This window comes from Drosophila hydei, unplaced genomic scaffold (assembly GCF_003285905.1).
Source record: "Drosophila hydei strain 15085-1641.00,03,60 unplaced genomic scaffold, DhydRS2 tig00008114-arrow-pilon, whole genome shotgun sequence".
Taxonomy (NCBI): Eukaryota; Metazoa; Arthropoda; class Insecta; order Diptera; family Drosophilidae; genus Drosophila; species Drosophila hydei.
In genome coordinates, this window is record NW_022045827.1 from 8099598 (window position 1) to 8121616 (window position 22019).

Genomic DNA, 22019 nt, shown 5'->3' on the forward strand with positions numbered 1-22019 from the left:
AAGTGTATGATTGTGTCATATGTTATCTATATACCCCATAAGACAAAAGATATGCGCCCCCAAAAACATCATATCCCATTATATAAACCCATTATAGGGTATACATAAATAAAAGCAAGAAAATAAAACGAGAGATGAAAAATCGTAAATACAAATATAAAGAAATAAAATATATAAACATATATATGGAAACGGAATGAAGCAAGTGACAAAAGCAATCAGTACATTAACGAATCCCATTCCGTCGGGTGGTGTCAATTCGTAACGCTCGTATACCAACCACTCCACACTATTTGGTTTCTATGTTTCAAGTTGTTTCGAGCTCTTTGGATTCGGTGTTCCAGTTTTACGTTTCCGTTTCTTAAAATTTGCGGATGTTATGAAAGTGAAATTTACAGCTATTAGAACCTATCCGAAATGAGTTCTTATAGAACTTTGGTGGATCACGCGGAGTCGACATCGTGCAACGCAGCTGCGCTGGCGACGGCCTCGCCGACGACGCTGCATCGCATGATCAAATATTGGCGAAACAGTTCCGGCAAGATTCCGGGATTGCGCAAGAGCGAGAGCTTTACGGATTATCGACGACATTCGGCGGGTGTGGCACAGCATGCCACGTTGCCCAATCGACAGGTGGTGCAGTATCAACGCCTGGAAAGCTATGATGAGAGCAAGCTGACACAAATGAGGTGAGCCAAGGGGCGTGTTGTGGGGTTTCCTATTGGAGGGGTCGTCATACAATTAATTTTATTGTTTTGCGCGGCTCATTTGCTTTGATATTGTGGCAGCTGCATCGAAATGTGGGGCATGCATATTTGCTATTTGGCTTTTGGCCTAATGCCAGCAACAGTTGGTGCGCTACGCCCCCAATAGTGCGTTTATCTCACAGATGAATACGAGCTCGCTGTCCCCTCTCTCTTTTTTCTTTCACTCTTATTATCAGCGGGCAACTCCAAAACTGCCACCGTCATTATCAGCTGCAAAAGCAAAACCACCACCAACAACAACAACTACAGCTGCTTAGCTGTTGATAAACGCAAGTGAACAAGTGCATGACGCCGTCGCAGAAGCAGCGAACATTCCATTGCCAGTGTGGATGCCATTTCTTGCTTTGTTTTTTGTGTAAAATAGAGAGGGAGAGAGAGAGCGGTTCTTGTTGTTGTTGCTTACGCATGCTTGTCGTTTATTCAGCTGGCGCTTTCCAGTGTCCACAGCTCTCACAAATGCCGTCCACAGAGCTTGCGCGTGGTGGAGCTTGTGGCTGTGCCGACACTAGCTAGCAAACCTTATATTATGACTTGGCTTAGGGCCAAGTAGCAATTTTATATTTTTATTTATTATCTTATTATATTAACTAAAATCCATATTATAATTATTTTTTAATTTTTCCTTTGTTTATAATTATAAAAGAAATAATTAAAAATTAAAACAATATTAATTGTTATTGAAATATATTTTATAACTGATACACTTAGTTATTTATTAATTTGTAATTCGCAACAAACCTTCATTGCCAAAACTTTGGTTGTATGCACAGTGTAAAAAACAACTGTTTATGTTTTCATTCCAATGCGTGAGAGAGCGAACTATCGCTCACTCTCTGAGCGCCATATGAAAATCAGCTGCGACGCCAACTGTGCTGTTTGTTGTTGCTATTATTTTTTTTTTTGGTATTGGTGCCCCGTGCCGGTCGTTTACAGTTTGTTTTTGTTATCGCGCGCCGCCTACTGCATACTTTTGGGGTAGCCCCCAACGGGGCGAAATCGAAACTGAGTGGAAGGAGTGAGCAAGCTATGCAAATAGCACTCCATTTCGAGTCGGGCCTTTGATGAGGCCGGCAACCATTGTTGTTGTTGTTGCTGTTGATATTGGTCTGTTTGTTGTTTGTTTTGGCTAATGCGGGCGCACTCGCTTTCGTGCCTGCCACGATGCTTACTGTATTTGTGCAAACTGTGCCCAAGCGGCGACAATAATCGCTTGCATTTGTAATGTAAATAAATGTAAATGTAAATAAACAGGAAAATGTGCCCCCATGCGACTGCAACACCCACTCACCCCCAGAAGCAGAATACGCTGTGTAAGTGCAACAACTGCACACATACACACACACAGGCGCACAAGTAGCGACGACCACGCGTAACGGTTGTTGTCATTCCAGTTGTGTGGATGCCATTCGCTCTTACTCTCACACTATTTACGCTCTAACTCTCTGGTCGTTGTGGAACCTGAAATCTGAGCTTCGTGCGCCAGACAGTTGGCAGCGCAGCAGCAGCAGCAGCCGCCGCACTCCAATTGGGATTTCAGTTTCGTTTTGATAATCGACTCGTGTGGGCGTCGTCGTAGTCGTCGTCTTCGTCGTTCCGTATGTGAGCCGAGAGCAGCGCAGTCGAAGTTCTTTTCGTAAAAAATGCGTGCGCTGTTCTTGTTCTTGTTTTTGTTGTTACGCTTCTGCCAATTCTGCTCATGCAACGGCAACATCGACAACGTCAACGCATCATTTGCAAATTAGCAGCAGCAGCAACAGTTGCACACGCAGCACCAACAACGGTCAAACAAAATTCGTTGAGCGAATTCAAAAATTCAAAAGTGTACAACTGTGTGTGCGCGTGTGTGTGTGTGTAATTAGTCAAAATGAGGTAATTATTTTTATCAGCAAAACAGAATGCACGACAGTCCAACCAAAAATTCGATCGAGCATTGAGTGTTGCAAAATGCCGGCACGCGCCAAAAAAGTGAAATTCGTGAAAGAAAAGAAACGAAACGAAACGAAAAAAACAACTGCGCTCAATTAAACGTTCAAATGGCAAGCGAAGAAGAGTGGAACAAGTGTGTGTAGATATAATAGATAATTACAGTTGTTTATTTTCGTCTCATAAAGAATATGCATTGGAATTAGGCAAAACGAAAGTGTTTGCAGTGAAATCTTTTGTTGTTGCTATTATTAAACAACAAATTACAAAAGTGTCGTTAATAATTGTGCATAAAAAAAAAAAGAAAATAAAAACATAACTCAAGTGACCAATAAAAAATATAAACGAAATTACAATAATAAGCGACAACTTAACGGCTACAAAAGCAAAGCGCCAAAAAATGAAGAATAGCAAAACAACAACAACCGCTGTAGCTTCCAAATTCGAAAATTCATTTGCCATTCACCGCTGGAAGTTGTCAGTTTCTGTTGTTGCTGTTTTGCTTTTTGTTGCTGCATTTCGATTGAAATGCGTCACGCGTATTTGTTACGTGTTTTTTTGTTTGTTTGAGGCATCAACATCGATGCGATCACATTGAATATTGATAAATGTGCATACAGTAAGAGTGTGTGTATGTGTGCGATTGGAGTTATATGTCTGATATTATTGATGGAGTGTTGTTCAGTATTATGATAGCTTGTTTAGTTTGATCAATATGTGAGAAATTTTTAAACCAAATTTACTGATCATATTGGATATGTTTCTTTTTTTTTTTTTTTTTGAATTTTAAAACATTTTCGGGTTTCCATTACACAAGTCGAGAACGATTTAAGTCGTATTCCAGACTTTTCTTTTATTTGTTTACAAACTCCGATCTTTGTTATTTCCAATTGGAGCAACAGTTCAATTTCATCTGCTCTAAGTCTTAATTTACATTTCTTGCCTACTCCAACAATTTTGACTTCCATTATAGCTAATTTTTCCACTAGTGTTTTCACATTAAATAACATATCAAAGAGTAGTTTGAATATTTAATATTTAAAAAATATTTCTGTTTTTGCTACATTTCACCTTTTCGAACTATCCAGCAGAAAAGTAAATTTTCATTGACGCAATTAAAACCACTTCCAACATTATTTTACTCGCTGCTGATTCATCTTTTGTTTGGCTTCCAGAATTTGCAATTGGAATGTCAGCTTAAGTCACTCAGCTGATCCGCAGCACAAAGCACGTAAATTTTTGTCACAAAATCTTTGTCTTAAATGCGGCCAATCAACTTCCAGATTCCCGTGCGTATGCATTCAAGTGTGTGTTTGTGTGTGTGTGTAGGATCCTGCTCACTTGCTCTTCGCTGCTCGTACCCAATTTCCTTATTCCGTTTGCATATGCATATGCATGTATGTGTACATGTATATGTATGTATGCAAATTACGCATTTTTTGTGTGCCGTTTAATATGCGCCTCGCTGCTGATATTGTTGTTGTTATGCATTGCTAGCGGGGCATTTTTGTTGTTGCAGGCAGGCAACAAAATCCTCAGCACGTGAATTTCTTTTAAACGGGTTTCACATGATAATTGTTGTTGTTGTTATTGCTGCTGGTTTTCATTTTCGTTGTGTTTTGCTTTTTTTCTCTTCAGTTTCTACTTGTTGTTTTCTGTGTTCGTTTGTACATACATATATATTGGCATTTGTTTTGTTCTTCTACTCTTTTTTTGCGTATTTTTACTGCTGCTTGTTGTAGGTTTTTTTTTGTCACAGCTGCTGCATTGCCCAAAATGTTGCTGGAATTTTTCAATACGTTTCGTGCGCTTGTCCTCCCCCCACCATTTGCCGCAGGCATATTTTCATTCTCGTTTGCTCTCTTTGCGCTGCTTTGGTTTTACTTGCATTGCTTCTGCTGCCTGTTGCTCGTTGTTTGTTTTTGGCTTTCTCGGCGAATCAAATAGATCTGCATAAATATTGACAGCATTCGTATTGCTTCCAGTTCTATGTAAATGAACTTTATTGCCTTCAACCAACATTAACAATAACAAAAAGCAGCTGGTTTTGGTCACTTTATCTGCCATTCATTCATCACTATCTTTCGCATATGTCTCTCGTCCACTCATTACGCTCATCAATTGTCTTGTCATCTCTCAATGCTGCCGATGGTATTGTTGTTATTGCTGCTGCCTTCGCTTGACCGAAAAGTTCAAGTTGAAGTGCAGTGGTCTGAACAGCTCAGCCTCAGTGGCTGTCTCTTTCTCTGTCTTGCTGCCTGCTACAGCTTTAGTGAGAGAGCGCGTGTGAGAGAGTGTAGACGATGACGGGCCACTATCTTTTTCGCACACGCTCTCGCTCTTTATAAATTTTTTTTAGGTTCTTTTGCTGTGTCATTCGCCTGCATTGATTTTGAATTTTACTGTGCTGCTACGCAAAATTTACCGTTTTGCCAAATGCGTTTTGCTTTGTCGCTTATCTCTCGATCCCCAACGCTGTTGTTCCCTTTTACTCAAACACACACACACAAACGCTTAATTTATGGGGCGTGCGCGTTCTTTGGCCCACTGCCAAATGGCCGCGACGAGTGGCATAGAGCATAGGAGACAGAGATTGATAGGGAGAGAGAGGTGGAGAGGGCACGCGTTCCTCTTCTTTAGTCGGAGCAACTGTATTTGATATGCGCCTGGCGTGTTTTTCATATGTTTACTTTAATTGCCTTTGGCAGCGGCTTCGTTTGCTATTTGCAACGGCAAGCAAACGAGTGTGGATGAGAGTGGGGTAGGGGCACTGCAAAATGGGGTGTGTTTGCTTACGAGCTGTTTACACCTGTGCCAAAAGTCTGAGAATTTACTTTGAAAAGGAAAACAACAACATTTCATGTGTTTTCTCTGATTTTCAACTGTAAAAAAAATATATATAAATTATGAAATTTTTTATGTTTGCTTTGAACGTAATATTCCAGGGATTAGCAGCACAGCTGACCATCTGAAGGTCAGCTCTGAGTTATTTGATTTCTCAGCTTTTCCTATTGACTTAAAAGTTTAGACCGTTTGCCTCTGGGCCAACAAATCATCAATGGGATGAAGGTCGACCAACGTGAAACTTGATATGGGTTTAAAAAACAGACTTTCAACGAGTACTGCGAAAAGTTGATTATTTTTACAATTCAGGCAGCTGTATTCTTTGCGTATACATTTCAAGATCTGTTAACCCGTTTTAAGATTTCTGATTTGTTAAAGAAATGTCAATAATATAAGTTTTTGGGGATATATTGTCATTGTAATTTATATTTCAAGTCTATCTTTATCTTTTACCTTTTCTCAAAATTTTCTTGTCAAATTTTTTTTTATAATTTACATATTTTTGGGAACTAAAAATAATTTTCAATAATTTTTTCTCACTTTTATCCTTTTTTGATTAACTTTACTTTGTTTTATTATAAAAATATATATTTGTTTTTTTTTTTTATGTTTTTCAAAGATCAAAACTAATTTTCAATAATTTTTTTTCGCTTATATCTTTTTCTGAGCAACTTTATTTGGTTTATCAAGAGTATTTGTTAATGTTTTATTTATTTATTATTTTTTTATTGTATACATTTCACAAGTTATTTTGCCTAACTACCTGATAATAACTATGTCAAGTGTTTGACATACTCCAAATTTATGTTTGACCTCTTTCTCTCTCTCTCTCGCTTACTCTCTTTAGTGTCAACATTTCGCAATCTGATTTTCTTACCCGTTATCGATACGTCATTTATAGATTATGTCTTTTAAGAACTGGCACCCACAACTCGTAAGATTTACAGTTAACAGAAAACGTAACCGAGACCCAATTCAATCGAAATTTGAGTCAGCAACCGCGCAACGACTATAAATACCGAGCAAATTGGGTTGCCTTCGCTTATCGATAGGTGGCAGGAGAATTTTTTTTATGAAATAATATTTTCATTAAGTATAAAAGTTTTCTTTTTCGTGGTAAATTTTCCGCTTGGCAACCTTTATAGACCGCTGCGTGGGAGCATGGGTTTTTGTGTACATCCGGAATTTTGGCAGGTTTTCATTTCAGGCTGCTTCCGTGTTGATTTTAGCCCCTCTCTAAGACACATACCCACACAAGCCGCAGCCGTTGTTAACTTGGCCACATTTTCAGCATTTGTTTCATGTTTATTCCAGCTTCTTCTTCTATTTCTTCTTGTTTCTTTGCTGTGACACGTGTTTAAATATTTACGCTCCGACATAAATGCTGTAAACAATTTCTTAGATTCGAGCTCGAGTCGCTGGTGCGTTCCCAGCATCGAGTTGAGTTTAGTTTTCACACAGCTTGCAACAGCTGTTGGCAGTTGACCAAACAGCAACAACAACAACAACTATCATAACTATAGTTAGTTACATTTATAGTTCAAAAAGTTTTTATCACACATTTGAAATAGTCTCTGGAGTGTCTGCGCTCTTATCTTATCTGTCAGCTATCAGCTACCATTTGCTGGCCAATGCATCAATGAAAATATTTCAACAGTCAACCTTGAAAGATACTTTTTTTGCTCTGGTAACACTCCATCATATTGTGTCTTTTTTCGGCTATATTAACTCTGAATGGCTAACACATTTCAAAGTGCTGATAGCAATGAAACCTAGATAGGAAAGATTGTTCTTGCAATAGAATTTCTATATAAAGTTACCTAAACTATCTATTACCTAACATTAACTTTTGCCTTAATAATTATTTTCTTTACAACTTTTTATTGAAAGTGTTTTCAAATTTCACTGTATATATGAGTAAAAATAATTACCGCTCTTATCAATCGATTTATTTATAACATTTCCAATTCATTTTCTCAGTCATACATGCCCTTTGTTCTATATCGATTACACTTCAAATCCAGATGTAACCCGAACTAGTTCCCACCTCAGTTAAACCCGTTATATTTATCGATTACACTCATAATTGCTTGCACTTAAATAATGTTTACCACATCATTTTCCTGTATATAATAAAACTGAACTTTGTTTGCATCAGAAATTTGAATTTCATATCAATAAAAGTGTCGCACAAGTGTAATGCAAAATCTGAGATTGTTTACCCCCAACTCGCGAGTTCTAGGCACAATTAACTGAGCAATCAACCCACATGGTGCACAATGCTGCTTGCCTCAATCAGTTCCCCTGCTGCACCGCCCCTTCGATTTCTTCTAAGCGAATGTAGTTAAATCGTAGACATATCGTTGTAAATTGTTATGAATTTTTGCATGCCTCCATAAAAGGTCGTCAAAGTTATCGTCGTCGTCGTCGAGGTTTTTCTTGTTGGATCTGGGTTGATGGGGGCGGTCGGATGCTGATTTAAATAAATTATTCTATATGCGTTTTTTTCTTGCATTTACCCGCAATTCCCTGCCGTCAAACACTTCGCCACAATACCATAAAAACTCGCACATAATGGTTTATTTTGCTCTTGCTCTTAATGACGGTAGGGGTGTATTTGTGATACCCTGTAATCATTGAAGTTTTAGAGAGAAAACGTAAATCGCTATCTTCAAACTATTTATAATAATTGATATATATTAGTAATATTTAGGAGATTTTAATAGTAGAAGTCGCCAAATTAGATTGATCTCAAGTTGAAGGAATAGATAAAAATCGATGTTAAAAAAATTTTAAATATTAATATCAAAATATTCACTTTATGCAGGGTATCTTTCATTTATATAGTCCTAGACTAGACTACTCTGATTTGTAGATATAAAATTGTTTTCTATGCTACGTAATTGAATTCGCTTACCTAATTCTATTTTATGATGGACACACACACACATATATATATATATATATGTATAAACATATATATTTCTATATCATTCTCACCTGAGCGTGGACTGTGCCATTTTTTCTATGTTTGTTTTCATTTTTTTTTCCCAATGTATTCACATGCGGAAAAGACGAATTTGCAACGGAAGTTGCGTGTTACTAAATAATAACAAATAAAAAAAGTAGCAGAAAAATACAAATAAATGCAAAAAGAGATATAAAAATAAATCATTGCTCTTAATTCGATTCGAGTCAAATAATTTGATGTTTTGCAATTTTATTATGGAAGTTCATTTCCTCGCGGTTACGCTGCCTTCCTCTGTGTGACGCTTTGGGCGAGAGGAGACTTAACGATTTGGGCCAGGCAACAGCTAGTTGATATAATAATAAATGATGTAACAAACAGTTGATCATTTAACGAAGAATGAGGTTGAAAATGAATAGAAGTGGGCTTTGGAGGACAGAGTTAAGGGAATTGTAAAATGATGAATGAGATTTTTGTTAAGATGCACAGAAGAAGGTGCTTTTTGCAATTTTGAGAAAATAATAAGAAAATGAAAAAAGTTAAGATAGAAAAACAATCTTAAATAAAAACTTTTAATTAAAAATTTATAACTTGTTTCACAATAAAATATAAGTAAAGCTAAGTTAAAAGCTTAAATAGTTTGGCATTAAAATTTTGCTATGATAAGATAATACTTATATTTTGAGAACCAAATCTAATTAGGAAACAAGTAAGAAAGCTCTAGTCGGGGTGCCCGACTAGGAGATACCCTGATCCCAGTCCTTTGAGTTTTTTAATATTTTCCGTAGTTTGTATCGAGTATTAAAAAAAAAGAAAACAAATAAAAATCGACATTGTGAGACCAGGTTTCGAACCCGGATTATTTGCGCAACGTGCACAAACTCTACCAACACCGCCACTTCATAACTAAAAAAAAAATAGAACAATAAAAAACATCTCATCTTCACTGGTCTCGAACCCGGACCAAGCTGCATACGAGCGGAGCCTCTACCAACGCAGCCACTGCCCTTCTTATTCGAGACGTTGCAAATTTGAACATAAGTAGCAGCTAATAATTCAGCACAATTCAATCGCAATTTCAATTCTTGGAATAGAAAAGAATAGGAAAAATGCGTGCGCGTGGCGCTGCTGACATGTGCTTTTGCAAATTGGCCAAACGTTTTGTTTAATAACTTCTGTTTTACTTAATTTTAATGAAATTTTCAGCATATGATCTATATATCCTATTGGCTTGGTTGAGATGCAAACGTCTTGACATAATGGCCCTAGTTCCAACTTAACTTAAATTCTAAGAATTTGGGGGAATTTGGAGCCGGTATCCAAAATCCAACAAAAATCAAAATTGCATAAAATATACATAAGACTAAATACAAAATTTGGAAGCTCTAGCTCTTAAGACGTTCGAGATATAATTTATTTACTGCATTTCAATAATGTTTTTATTCGATAACAATTAAATGCGAATAGTTATCGAATATTTGAAACAAACTTGACCTGCGCGTGCTATACACGGACCTACAAAAAAAATTTCAAGTCTCTAGCTCTTATAGATGCTGAGATCCACGCGTTCACACATACGGACAGACGGACAGACGGACAGACGGACGGACGGACAGACGGACAGACGGACAGACAGACAGACAGACAGACGGACAGGGCTCAATCGACTCGGCTTGTCGTCCTGATCAAGAATATATATACTTTATGGGGTCTGCCACGCCTCCTTCTGCCTGTTACATACATTTGCACAAAACCATTATACCCTGATTTCCCATTTTTAATGGGATCAGGGTATAAAAATATATCAAGTGATGTTAATAGTAGATAAGTCGAATATATTTAATAAAAAGTGGGATAAGAATATAAATTCTCATTTTGTGTTTCCTAGCCTTATAGTACGTATATGAAAAGCAGAATATGTTAGTCGATATATGTTGAAAGTGGAAGTTGTTCTGAAAATAATACTTAATTCTAGAATCTAACTAATCTTCTTCATGCGGGAATAGCTAGATAAAAGAATATTTTATGGAAACAAAAAAAGAATATGTAGCAAACATTTTTGAGTATAAGAAATTGTAAAGTATGATTGATATGTACAAAAAGATTTTTAAAACAATTATTCTGAATATAAGTCGATTGAATATTGAAGAATAATTTAGATGTTAATTTCTCCAAGTGACCCAGTTATTCGATATACCAAATAAGCCATAGAACTATGAGTATCGCCCAAAGCAGAAGCTTATTAATATTGCTTATTGATCGAAATCTATTCAACTTCTAACTTCTAACCAACTCTAACTTTAAGTGATGTTCAAATAGGTAATTAACTCCTTCGGCCAGCGAATGACATCGAATAACTAATTAAAGACTTCTTCAGAGTGTTTGGGGCCAACTAATCAAGTCAAGTGCTGACGTTAATTTCAAATATAATCGTATTGTCTTCCGTCCGCTGAGGCCGGACAACTTGGCTACCTTTGGTAAAGGCTATGAAATGGGCTTCTGCTGGCTGTTTGCTAAAGTGCGCCCTAAAACGACGAAAGTAAATAGCTGTTGCTCTTCTTCCTTTGTGCACCCGATTCGCCATTGTAATGAAGCACTTAGAGCGAGACTTGGTGGTGTGCACCACCTGACAACGTCGCTAAGCAGTTGCCACATGCCTTCAGTCAATGCCATGCAACATAAATCATCTTGGCGGCACTTGGACACGTGCCGTCAGCCATTACCTACACAGAACGCCGGGTTGGACAACCCTCTAGACTTAAGCCAATTGTCAGTGGGGCAGGTTCAAGTCAACTTTTTGTTTTTTTTTTCTTTCGCTTTTGGGCTCCCGCACACAGCTGCCTCGAGTGGTTTTTATGACGGTTTTGTTCACAAGTTGCCTGTAGGTCTGAGTTGGAGCTTTGTGCCCCTTTCACTGTCTCTCTTCCTCCCTCCCTCTCTTTCTCTCTGTGATGAGTTGCTTTCCACATGTGCGGGTTGGTTTTCTGTTGTATGTATTACTGTCTGTCTACTGTCATTGGCTTTTCATACTGCACGCATTTTCACGCGCTTTTCATCGCTTCGTTGGACAACGGAAAGCAGGAAGAAAGCAAAGCAAAGCAAGGTTGAGCAACGCAAAGCAATGCCAATGGCTTTTCAGCATTACTTCTTAATATGCCCAACACTTTATTTCGGGCCTGAGTGATTTTCTTTGTTTTTCCCCATCTTTTTTGATGAAGTTTTACGAGCGCCCATAAACTTGACTTCTCAGGCTGTCAGTTATTAAATTTCCATCGTTTTCCATATACCGACATTTCGCTTGGCCAGTCTTTATTGCCACTGGTTACCTTCATAAGCAGCTGTGCGACGTATAAAGCCACTGAAATTGGATTTGCTTTTTTGCGGCCAGTTGCCGCTTGCCGCATCGTAAAAAGAATTATCGTAACAAGTACGAAATATATACACATAAATTGAATGTACGACTAGGTGCTTCCATGTAATTAGAGAGACGTTTGATATAGAAGTGTCTTTAAACTTGGCTTATTATGTACCTAGCTGTAACTGAGGACCTATATTTAACACGTACTAAAGTAATACATTTAAACAGGTGCATGTATTGTTAGAATTATTATTAGATATTAGCAAGGGGTACAGTGTAAAGTTGTTACTGTACTGTACCTAGATTTAACGTGTACCTTGGAAATATCCATTAGCAAAAAATACAATAAAAAATATAGTTACCGTGTACCTTATTCAGTAAGTGATTGTTAAACTACTCGTGTTAAAAATGCGAATTATTAAATCGCATACACAGCTCTTGTGACCAAGAAAAATGTAATTAATTAAACTGCTCTTTGAGCAGAGCGCCAAGTGATTCGCCTTTCGAGTACCTGAAGTGCAGGCAAATTGATTGCAATAAAATTTGAAGAAGCCTCGTAATTAAATGTTCACCCGAATTCAATTTATAGCACACGCCGTCACAGATTTGTAAAGTGAATGAAAAAAACAACAAAACAATAAAAAAATATTAAAGGAAAATAGCGTAAGCCAAAAGCAAACCAAAACAAAACGCATCCAAATATTTAAAACCAAAAATACAAAACCAAAAAACAACAACCAAAACAAAACAAAAAATTGAAAAAAAAAAAAAAAACAAAGCGCAGCCAGCAATCAACGCAACGTTGAGCAGTCAATCCATCAATCAAACAACATGTTGAAGATACATATGCAGGAGCAGGTCGTCAACACGGACAGCGTCTGTGATAATGCGGCCCAGGAGCTGTCACCCAAGCGCAAAGTGGCTATGGCAGCGGGTGGAGTGTCTGTTGCTGGTGGTGGGGGTGGCAGCTCCTCGTCATCGAAAAGCACACCAACTGTTTCGGCCACCTCGTCGCCGCATCATCAGCCAACGCCACCGCAACGTCATATACACACATCGTCGGCCGCTGCAATGGCAGCTGGCAAATGCTTCAGCCAGGGATCCTCGCCAGCCGGGTAGGTGTAAACAACCAACACACACATAAACACACACAGATATCAACACCTACGTCCACGTCCACAGCACATCACAGAGCTTGTGGGGCCATTAAAAGGGCATTGCGTTTCCGCTAACTTGGCCAATTGCTGCGAAGATTGACGCAATGTGGCGCTCTGACAAATCGCATGATGGATGCTTTTTTGATGCGCTGCACCAAAATATGTTTTCCTCTCCCTCTATCTCCCTCTTTTTGGCTCTATCTCTATTTCTCTCTTTGCCTGTTTCTCTCTTCACATTTTGTCGCATTCCTTTGGTTTTTGCGGGCATTCGTAGTCATCATAATGAGTGCATGCTGCCACCATCAGTTGCCACTTGCTACCTGCCACCTGCCGCTTGGCTAGCTGCCTCTATGCTGCATTTCCAAACCCAACTCATTCCGTTGCAGCTCCAACGAAAATTTTCACCGCAAAGTTTTGTTGCTGCCAATTTGCTTTTGGCTTTTGCTGCACTCTGCATGAGATGCAACAATGCAACACGTGCAGCCATTGTTTGCCACAGAGTTGCAGGGTTTTGGAGGTCTCTTCACTAATTAACTGTGATCTACTCTGCCAGCAATTCAGATTTTTTTTTTTACATTTTTACATTTCAATTAAATGAATTCTTTCACGAATTGTATAAAATTTCGATTTATTACGTGTTAAATTCTTTGAATTTATCTATTCAGTAATTGTCTTTATTTAACTAAAAGTTGGATAATGGAATTAGTCAACAGTTATGCAACGCTCACTTCACATATTATATAAAATATATTATTATGTTATATCTAGCAGTATTTGAACTTCCTTTGGCTAAACAAAATTCAAGATTTTATCTAAATAGTGAGCGGATGTTTTCGTTTTTGAATCTGAGAAAATAACAAAATGAAATTCAAATTCTGCAAAAAGCGCGAACTGGAGCTAACTGGTTTTTGAGAAACTCAGCGCTACATAGGAATCTATCAAGTTCTACAGTCGCAGAACTCATTGGGCAACTATCGACAATAACAGGCGAAGGCTCAAGAGATTATTTTTCCTTTCATATTAACTTTATTTCTCTCTTTGAAATATTATTTTACAAATAAAAAATTACATTTGCGAAACGCTGTAAGCAAGGCAAATATCAGCACAATCCATTCTATTCCGGTCTTGGGCTTTACACTTTAATAAACCTTAAATTTCCACTTAAAATCTAACCAAATCTTCGATATCTCTATAAAGTTCTATTATAAATCTCCCAATTTGCTTTTACTACTCTCTTAGGGTTCCATTCCATTTCATTTCTTAACTTTCAGCTAATACTTTTACTCAATTTTCATTATCTCTTGTAAGTTTCCACTATAAATCATCAAATTCGCTCTTACCAATCTTTCAGTGTTCCATTCCATTTCATTTCTTAACTTTCAGCTAATACTTTTACTCACTTTTCACTATCTCTTGTAAGTTTCCATGCTAAATCACCCAATTGGTTCTTACCACTCTCTCAGTGTACCATTCCATTTCATTCCTGAACTTTCAGCTCAAGAAATTACTCAATTTTCGATATCTCTTTAAAGTTGTTACAGTAAATCGCCAATTACTTTTTCCACATACTTAAGATTCCATTCCATTTCGCTTGCCATTCCATTTCACTTCATTCCATTCCAGTTCCTGCCATTTAGAAGCCTTTAAGCTATTTATGTGTCCAAGCTGACCAATATAATCCATTTATTGTTGTCCATTCTCTGTGCTTGCATCACTTCTTCTTAGATAAGTTTCGACTTGTATTTCCACTTGCCACTTCCATCCCGCTGCTTCCCCATCTTCCAACTTGATTTCTTTTTCAACTGCTGCGCCCTTCCTTCGCACCTGTCACAACTTGTCATGAAATGTGGTGCTCTCTGCTTCATTTGTGCGGATATCTCTTACCCATTAGCCGAGCAACTCTTTTCTATATAACAACAACAAAGGCCCCAATCCCCCGACTCTTTAGCCACAGATTTTCTTTGTCTTCCCTTAGCTGGTTATGTATTTCTCTCATATTGTTATTATCTTTTTCTCGTTTCGCCTTATTGTTATTTTGTGATTCTTTGCTTGTTATTTTCGCATTAGAGATTTGTAATTGATACCTGTCCAAGGGCTGTCTGTGTGCGTGTGTGTGTGGGTATGTGTGTGGATGAGCTGTATATACATATACATATACTTATCACTGTCGTACACGCTTCGCCCCCTGCCACATTCTGCAGACCAAACAATGCCTGCTGAGCTGGCGCCTTCTCTCAGCTGTTCCTCTGTGTTGCCTGTGGGCGTGGCGTGGGCGCATTTTGTAAATAATTATTATAGCAAAGTCGCACAAAGCAAGCAAAAAGTAATTTTCATTTTTATTTTTATAGAGCTTGCGGGCTCTGCTAATGTCCCTCTGACTTCCCCAACTGAACTTGACAGTCAAAAGGGATTTTCATTTCTTTTCTTTACGTTTGGTTTATTTAGCTGCCTCCCACACACACACACACACACAGACACCCAGAGAAACACTTCCGTTTCTAGCCCCTCTTTGTTTTCAACTCTTCATTTTAAGATTCTATTTTTACTTAATTACTTGTGCTTGGGCTTAGTTCATCTTCGGCTCCCTCACTAGTTTATTCATGGCTCTCGCATTAGCTCGACAACAATTTTGATTTATATGACCCAGAGACGTGTCTCCCGTCTCTTTCTCTCGCCAGCTCGCAGCTGAGGCTTGATCTTCATTTCGTTCGGCTGGCAGTTAGTCGACCTCAAAACGAACGTTGCCAGACAGTTAGCCCAGTTTACAGAATCAGTTGAACGAGCGAGATGCCATCTTTAAGAATTTGGCCAGCTGTGCGTATTCTTCATTTTTAATGCCATTCGGCCATTCTTGTGCTTCTTCTTCTGGCTAATTTATATGCAAAACTCAAGCCAGATAATTGGCCAAACAGCAGCAGCAAGAAACAGCTGACCAGGCCAGATCATTTATCACTATTTAATTTTATGCGTGTGTGTGTATTGTGCTTGCTTCTTTGTTTAGTCATGTATACCCTGTATATGTGAAAAGTACTAAGGCGGATATATTTGTTGTTCTATAATATTAAAAATGGAAATAATAAAATAATTTCAGTTAATGAGTGGAAAATGCAATTGTAGGGTATATGCTAGTCGGGCATTTTGCCAATCATTTTTGAATATGTTTTTGAAGAAACGAATGGGAACTTGGTTTAGTTAAAATTTTTTGTGAGACGCTTTCAAAAAGCCATTACAGGGTATCTGCTAATCAAGCGTACTCCGCTTGATTATTTTATTATTTTAATATTTGTCTGTTATCTCTGTTGGGGAATCCACGTGTTAAGCTTAGTTTAAGATTTACCTTCATAATATCTTTACAGGGTATCAGCTAGTCATGCATTCTCTACTAGCTTAATTGTTTCTGCAGTTTGTGTTCATAAATTTCTATTGTGGAATCAATATTTCATGATTAGCCTAAAATGCGTTCCAAATCTATTTATAGGGTATCTGCTAGTCAACAAATGTATAATTTATCAATTATTTTTGATTATTAAGAGCTTCGCTTCGATTGGGCAAAGAATTTGTCTCGGCTTCAATTGCTTAAGCAGCGCTTTCGATATGCCGTTATAGGGTATCTGGGCGGTCGAGCATTCCCTGCTATCTCAATTAATTCTGGTATTTGCGTTTTTCGTTTCTGGTGGAGAAACAATTTGGCATTCGCATAGCTTAAACTGTTTCGACACGCAACAAAACTAAAAGCCTCACTTCGGTGGGTGGCTCGAATCTTTAACCACGGCGTGTGCTGCGTGAGTGGGGCAGGTGGGGCGAGTGGTGAAATGGATTTGTACGAATGTCTGCTGAATAATTGACTGACAAGTTTGGTTGAAAGTTAATGGCTTAATTATGAGGCAGCAGCAGACGGGCTAGAAATCGCTGCAAATTGCAATTTGAATGAACTAGTTCATGTTGATGAACCGTACCAAAAAGCAAAGAAATGGCAAACTATGCCACAGCCGGACACCTGACTCTCCTCCTTGAAACGCACACGTGACATTCGAAGCACCTGACAGGGCCACTCAACTGGATTGCTAACTCGTCTTAGCCATGGCTAAAACCTGCTGCAGCTTATTTAAGCCACAGCACGACGAGGCGCGAATCGGAATAGAAGTCGGAGCTGGAGTTGGAGTTGGCGATGCGGACAGACTTGCTGACTCGTTGAGTGTAGGCATTTTGTGGGCGTTGGGGCATGTCCGCGTACGTGATTCTTGAGCAATTGCCACAACTGTCTTCTGGCCATGCATAAAATCGATAAGAAAGAAAAACGCGATGGGCATGATTGACTAGTGGTTACTCTGTAAATGTAGCTATCGATTGTGACTTAATGATCCCAAAGAATGTGTTGTTAATGCCTAAAAGTTAAAGATATTGATATGCTTGACTAACAAATACCCGAACCAAATACGATAAGACTGAATGTCAAGCATAATCTGAGAAGCTCTTCACGAATATTGAATGAAAGTTAGTTCAGTCATCAGGTTTATAATTAATAATGTATACCTGTTCCATTACATATTACAGGGTATCAGAACTTAAGCTGACAATGGCAAATTTAAAATGATTGCATTACGCAAAATCTTGATAAAGAATATTCAAGATATTTCCTATGAACAATCAAGGGGTTGACACATTAAAGAGCCAAGCCCCTACGGCGGCAAAGACTCGAACAGTAACGGCACTTCAAGAGTGCCGTGCCTGTCAGCTTTCAAGAGACAACAATAACAATGAAACGGGCCCAACAATATAAAGAGCCAAGTTCAAGAAACCAGAAATCACAAATAACAATAAAAAAATATATACGATATTCGCGATATAGAAATAGATTGTATTATGTATGGAGGAAATGTGTTTTGTAATCGCAGCGCGGCACAGTTCAATGGGCATTACGATTGCTAAGCCACGTAATCGCTCCAAATTTTATAAATTTATTAGCTGACACAAAATAGGGGGAAAGGTGGGGCTGTCTATGAAAGAAAGAGAAGGGGAGAAGGGCAACTGTCGCATATGAAGTTCAAAGATGCTGACAACAATTAAATTAAAGTCACGCCAAGAAAAATCAATAAAAAAAATATATAGAAAAGAAACAACAAACGAAAGCACAGAGCCAGAGCCTCAGGGAACGAGATTGGGGCAACTCGCGGGAGCTGCTGCTGCCTTGTCATTTTCCATGCCAGTGAACCGCCTCTGCTGTGCCTGTTGCACGCACACACACATAAACAGAGGCACACACAATTAGAAATGCGTCTAATTGGTACCTGGGGGCTGCGCTGCCCGACGCGTGGGTGCCGTCTGCCGAAAAAGGTGCCAAGACAACGTTTACCCCATCTACCAACTACCAGCTGCCAGCTACGAGCTTCCAGCTGCCTTATCGACCCGAATCCCATTTGCTCGAGCTGTGTCGAAAGTCAATTTCGCAGTTTGACGCTAATTTATGCTGCGGCCATTCATTTGCCATGGGTCACAGTTGAGGGAAGTGGAGCCCAGCCGGCCAAAGTCAGGTGTATACAGCCCCCATTGTTAATGGTCCATTCTGTTTGGCTTAGATTTCGTTTGACACAAAACTGATGTAACTTTTGTTTTCTTCGACACACAAAACTTCCTCTTTGTTTATTGTTTTCGCTTGTGGGCTGCCAGTCGCACAATTATGCAAAAAAAAAAGAGAAATATCTTAAGGCAGATCCCTCCTTTGTCTCCCTCTCTCTCGCTCCCTGGCGCTTCCTATCTCTCATTCTCTGTCACTCAAATGAGGCCAATAAATGTGTGCTGGAAATGGGTAAAGAGTGAAGGTGCCTGCTTATGAGTTATGCATGAGCTTTATAATGCCCTGTAAATAAATAAAACGGGTATATTGAAGTTAAAGCTTCGATTGAACTTGTAAGTAAGGCTTAATAAAATTACGATCTCCAATATAATTATGATCTAGTCTGGAGATTACCGATTGATTTGATAATATATAATCGAATATCGTATTATTTCCATGTATGATAATAGATTATATGTAATTAATCGAATATCGTAACAGTTCTATAGTCTAACTGTTACATATAGCGGTGTTCTTCTTCTTTAGATTTATGATATCGTAATTATTTATATTCGATAATTTAATACACTTATCGAGTATTAACTTGACTTACAATATTTAATTAAAATTTTAATTTAATTTAATTTAGTTATATTATTCAAAGCTTATTTTATCGTTTATTTTATTCGAATGCCTATAATCGAATATCGTAATAGTACCGATAATAGAACCTCTCAGCAGTGTAATAATTACGATACTCAAGTATTCCAAATATCAGCTTCAGCAGCGTCGCCTAGCTTCCACAACTTACAGAATATTTTTCCGTGCATCATTATCTGCCGCTACTCATCCCATTAACTTTCGTAGGTAAGTTGGCTGGAGAGTTTTTGGCACAGGGCACTCGGCAAATGCGTGTCATGCGTTTGGCAATTAGGAAAATTGATATTTGTGCTGAGCATTGAACTAAACTAATGGCTGATTGGACTGAACAGAGCAGAGCTTTGGTTCGAGTTGGAACTTTGGCGGGAGCAATAGCTCTGCCATTTGTGAGATTAAATATGAGAGTTGATGTTAGTTGGCAGTTCGAACTTTAGCTCCTCTATGATTTATAGAGCAGCTTGCACGGTGATTACAGACTAAGCCAACAAAACGATGCTCATAACAAATTTTTAAAGCCGTCATAAAAAATTAAGCAAAGGCACATAAAAAATGCGCATAAAAAATGATGCTGGAAGTAGGAGAAAAAAATCATTCATTACTCAGACAAATATGAGTATGAGTAGTGCACTCATTTGCTATTCAAGAAAAGTAAAAAAAAAAAAATAATAAAGAAATAGTGAAGAAAAAGAAAAAGAAAAGCTGAAACTCACTTCACTTAGCATCTGCAAGTGCTGCAACTGTAGCTTTGTAGCTGTATCTGCATCTGTGTATCTTTGTATCTGTGTCTGGGCAACTTGATGTGCATGCCAGACATCAGCTGCTGCTGCTCCACTGGTAACCCAATTACAAGCAGGCTGGGTAGCATAAATAAATTTGCTGTTGTTGTCTTACTCAAATGCAGCAGACAAATTGCCAAGAAAAACACTTTGAACAACAAGTGTTGGCAATTCAGCTAAGGGCCGAGGCACAACCGCAACAAACGGGAACGACACACACACAGACACAGACACAAAGTTGAGGGCGATAGGCGAGGGGCGGAAAACATTTGTTTTTTGACACTGAAGCAGCAGCAGCCGTAGCAGCAGAAGAGTTGAGAGTACACTGAGCAAATGTTTATGAATTATTAATTGGAAATTGTAGACAGAGCGTCAGCTCAGAGCTCAGAGTTTAGACTCTTCTATCAGTTCAGCTTCTCAGTATCTGGCCTCAGTTGCACAGTTTGTAAAAAGTTAAAATCACTTGTAAAACTTTTACATTTTGCGGTGAATGACACACTGCTGTTGTTATGAATACCCTGTTGTTAATATATATGCATGGGTATGCAAGTCTGCAGAGCATATTTTGTGCTTGGGCTTACGATGAGAATAAATGTCTCCCGAGATAGCTATAAATTGACATGTGGTATGTAAAACATGACTCCAGAAGCTAACATTTGGTCTGGTGTTTTGAGCATATTTCTGCTATATTATATATATATATTTAAGCTAATGAAGTCTCAAGTCCAAAGAGCTGTGGAAAAGTTGATAATACTGCTAGCATTTATTTTTATTAGAATGATGAGTTTTTCTGTTTCAAATTTAAGCCTAAACTTTATTATTTTATAACTTGGAATTTTAATGGCAATAGCTGTTATTATTTATCATTAAAATATATATATATATAACTAGCAATATCTAAGCTTCAATGTTATATAATTATGTTTTATATATTTATGTTTATGTTTATTATATTACTTAAGGTATGTTTGAGTTTTTTTTTAATCAAAAACAATTTCATCTATAACCAACTGTTTAGCTCTCCCATGAAGTATAAACTCCATTTGCATTTAGTCCATTTCCAAGGTATCTGTTAGTCTAGTAGAGTCAACTTCGTGCTGCATACTTCATGTTGTTTGTACTTGTTGTCATCTGTTTGTTGTTGTGTTTGGCTTGTCTGTGCTATATGCAAATATGTATCTGAATTGATGTGGCAGACATTTTTCTATGCCTCAAAGTTTGACAACTTGAAATGAAACATTTTTTTACGAAATTTTGTGGCATTTTGTTAGACAAACAGGGAGACAGAGAGAGAGAGGGTGAGTGGAAGAGTGGGTGGCTTTTAAGTGAAATTGCGTTTGTCGAACGTTGGGGGGTGCAGGAAATGCAAGCCAAGTGGCAGCATGTTTTGGGGATCAACTGGCGCCCGAAATGTTAAACAAGTTAATTGCATTTGCCATTGCGCGACTGCAAAATGCTGCAACAATGCAAAACTGGAAACCGACAAGCGGCAAACAGCCAACTGCCAACTGCCAACTTTTTCTTCTATTTTTTTTTATATATATTTTTTTCGTATATCAGTCAGTGGGTCAAAAGCAGCCGCCGCTTTTAGCGTTTTTGGCATGCGACGGCGCCGTTTAGCTGTTGTTATTATTGTTGTTGTTGCTGCTGCTGTTGCTGTTGTTGTCGTTTGTTGGCAGCGCACCAAAAATAGTTGCTGTAGCCAGTTGATTGAGCCAGTCAGCAGACAGACAGCACTCGCATCACAGCAGCAACAGCCAAGCATCAGCTACTGTTTACTACTGTGCGCAGCTAAATAGAAACTATTTTAATGAAGAAAGCAAATAGCAAATAGAATAGGAACTAGAAAGAGAGCCAACTGTGTTAAATAATAACAAAATATAAAGTATGAGCAAACTTTAAAGTATGTCAATCAAATGACATTTTTTAAGTTGCTTATAAGTTTATACCGATTTGAACTTATGCTCAACAGGCTTAGGCTTATATCTAGGTCTTTCCTTCAGGTCGAGCTA

The 22019-nt window shown here is 38.2% G+C and overlaps 1 protein-coding gene across 2 annotated transcripts in view; it reads left to right on the forward strand.

Moving 5' to 3' along the window:
* The first annotated feature begins 359 nt into the window (after positions 1-359).
* Positions 360-22019, forward strand: part of LOC111596051 (rap1 GTPase-activating protein 1) — a 109764-nt gene continuing 88104 nt past the window's right edge. Inside the window, exon 1 of one of the 2 annotated variants that reach the window (XM_023310099.2) lies at positions 360-689. In XM_023310099.2, the coding sequence (XP_023165867.1) occupies positions 418-689 (272 nt within the window). In that variant the 5' untranslated portion in view covers positions 360-417. Of the gene's footprint in view, positions 690-12652; positions 12976-22019 lie in introns of those variants that run through there. The other variant, XM_023310098.2, reaches the window with a different exon arrangement.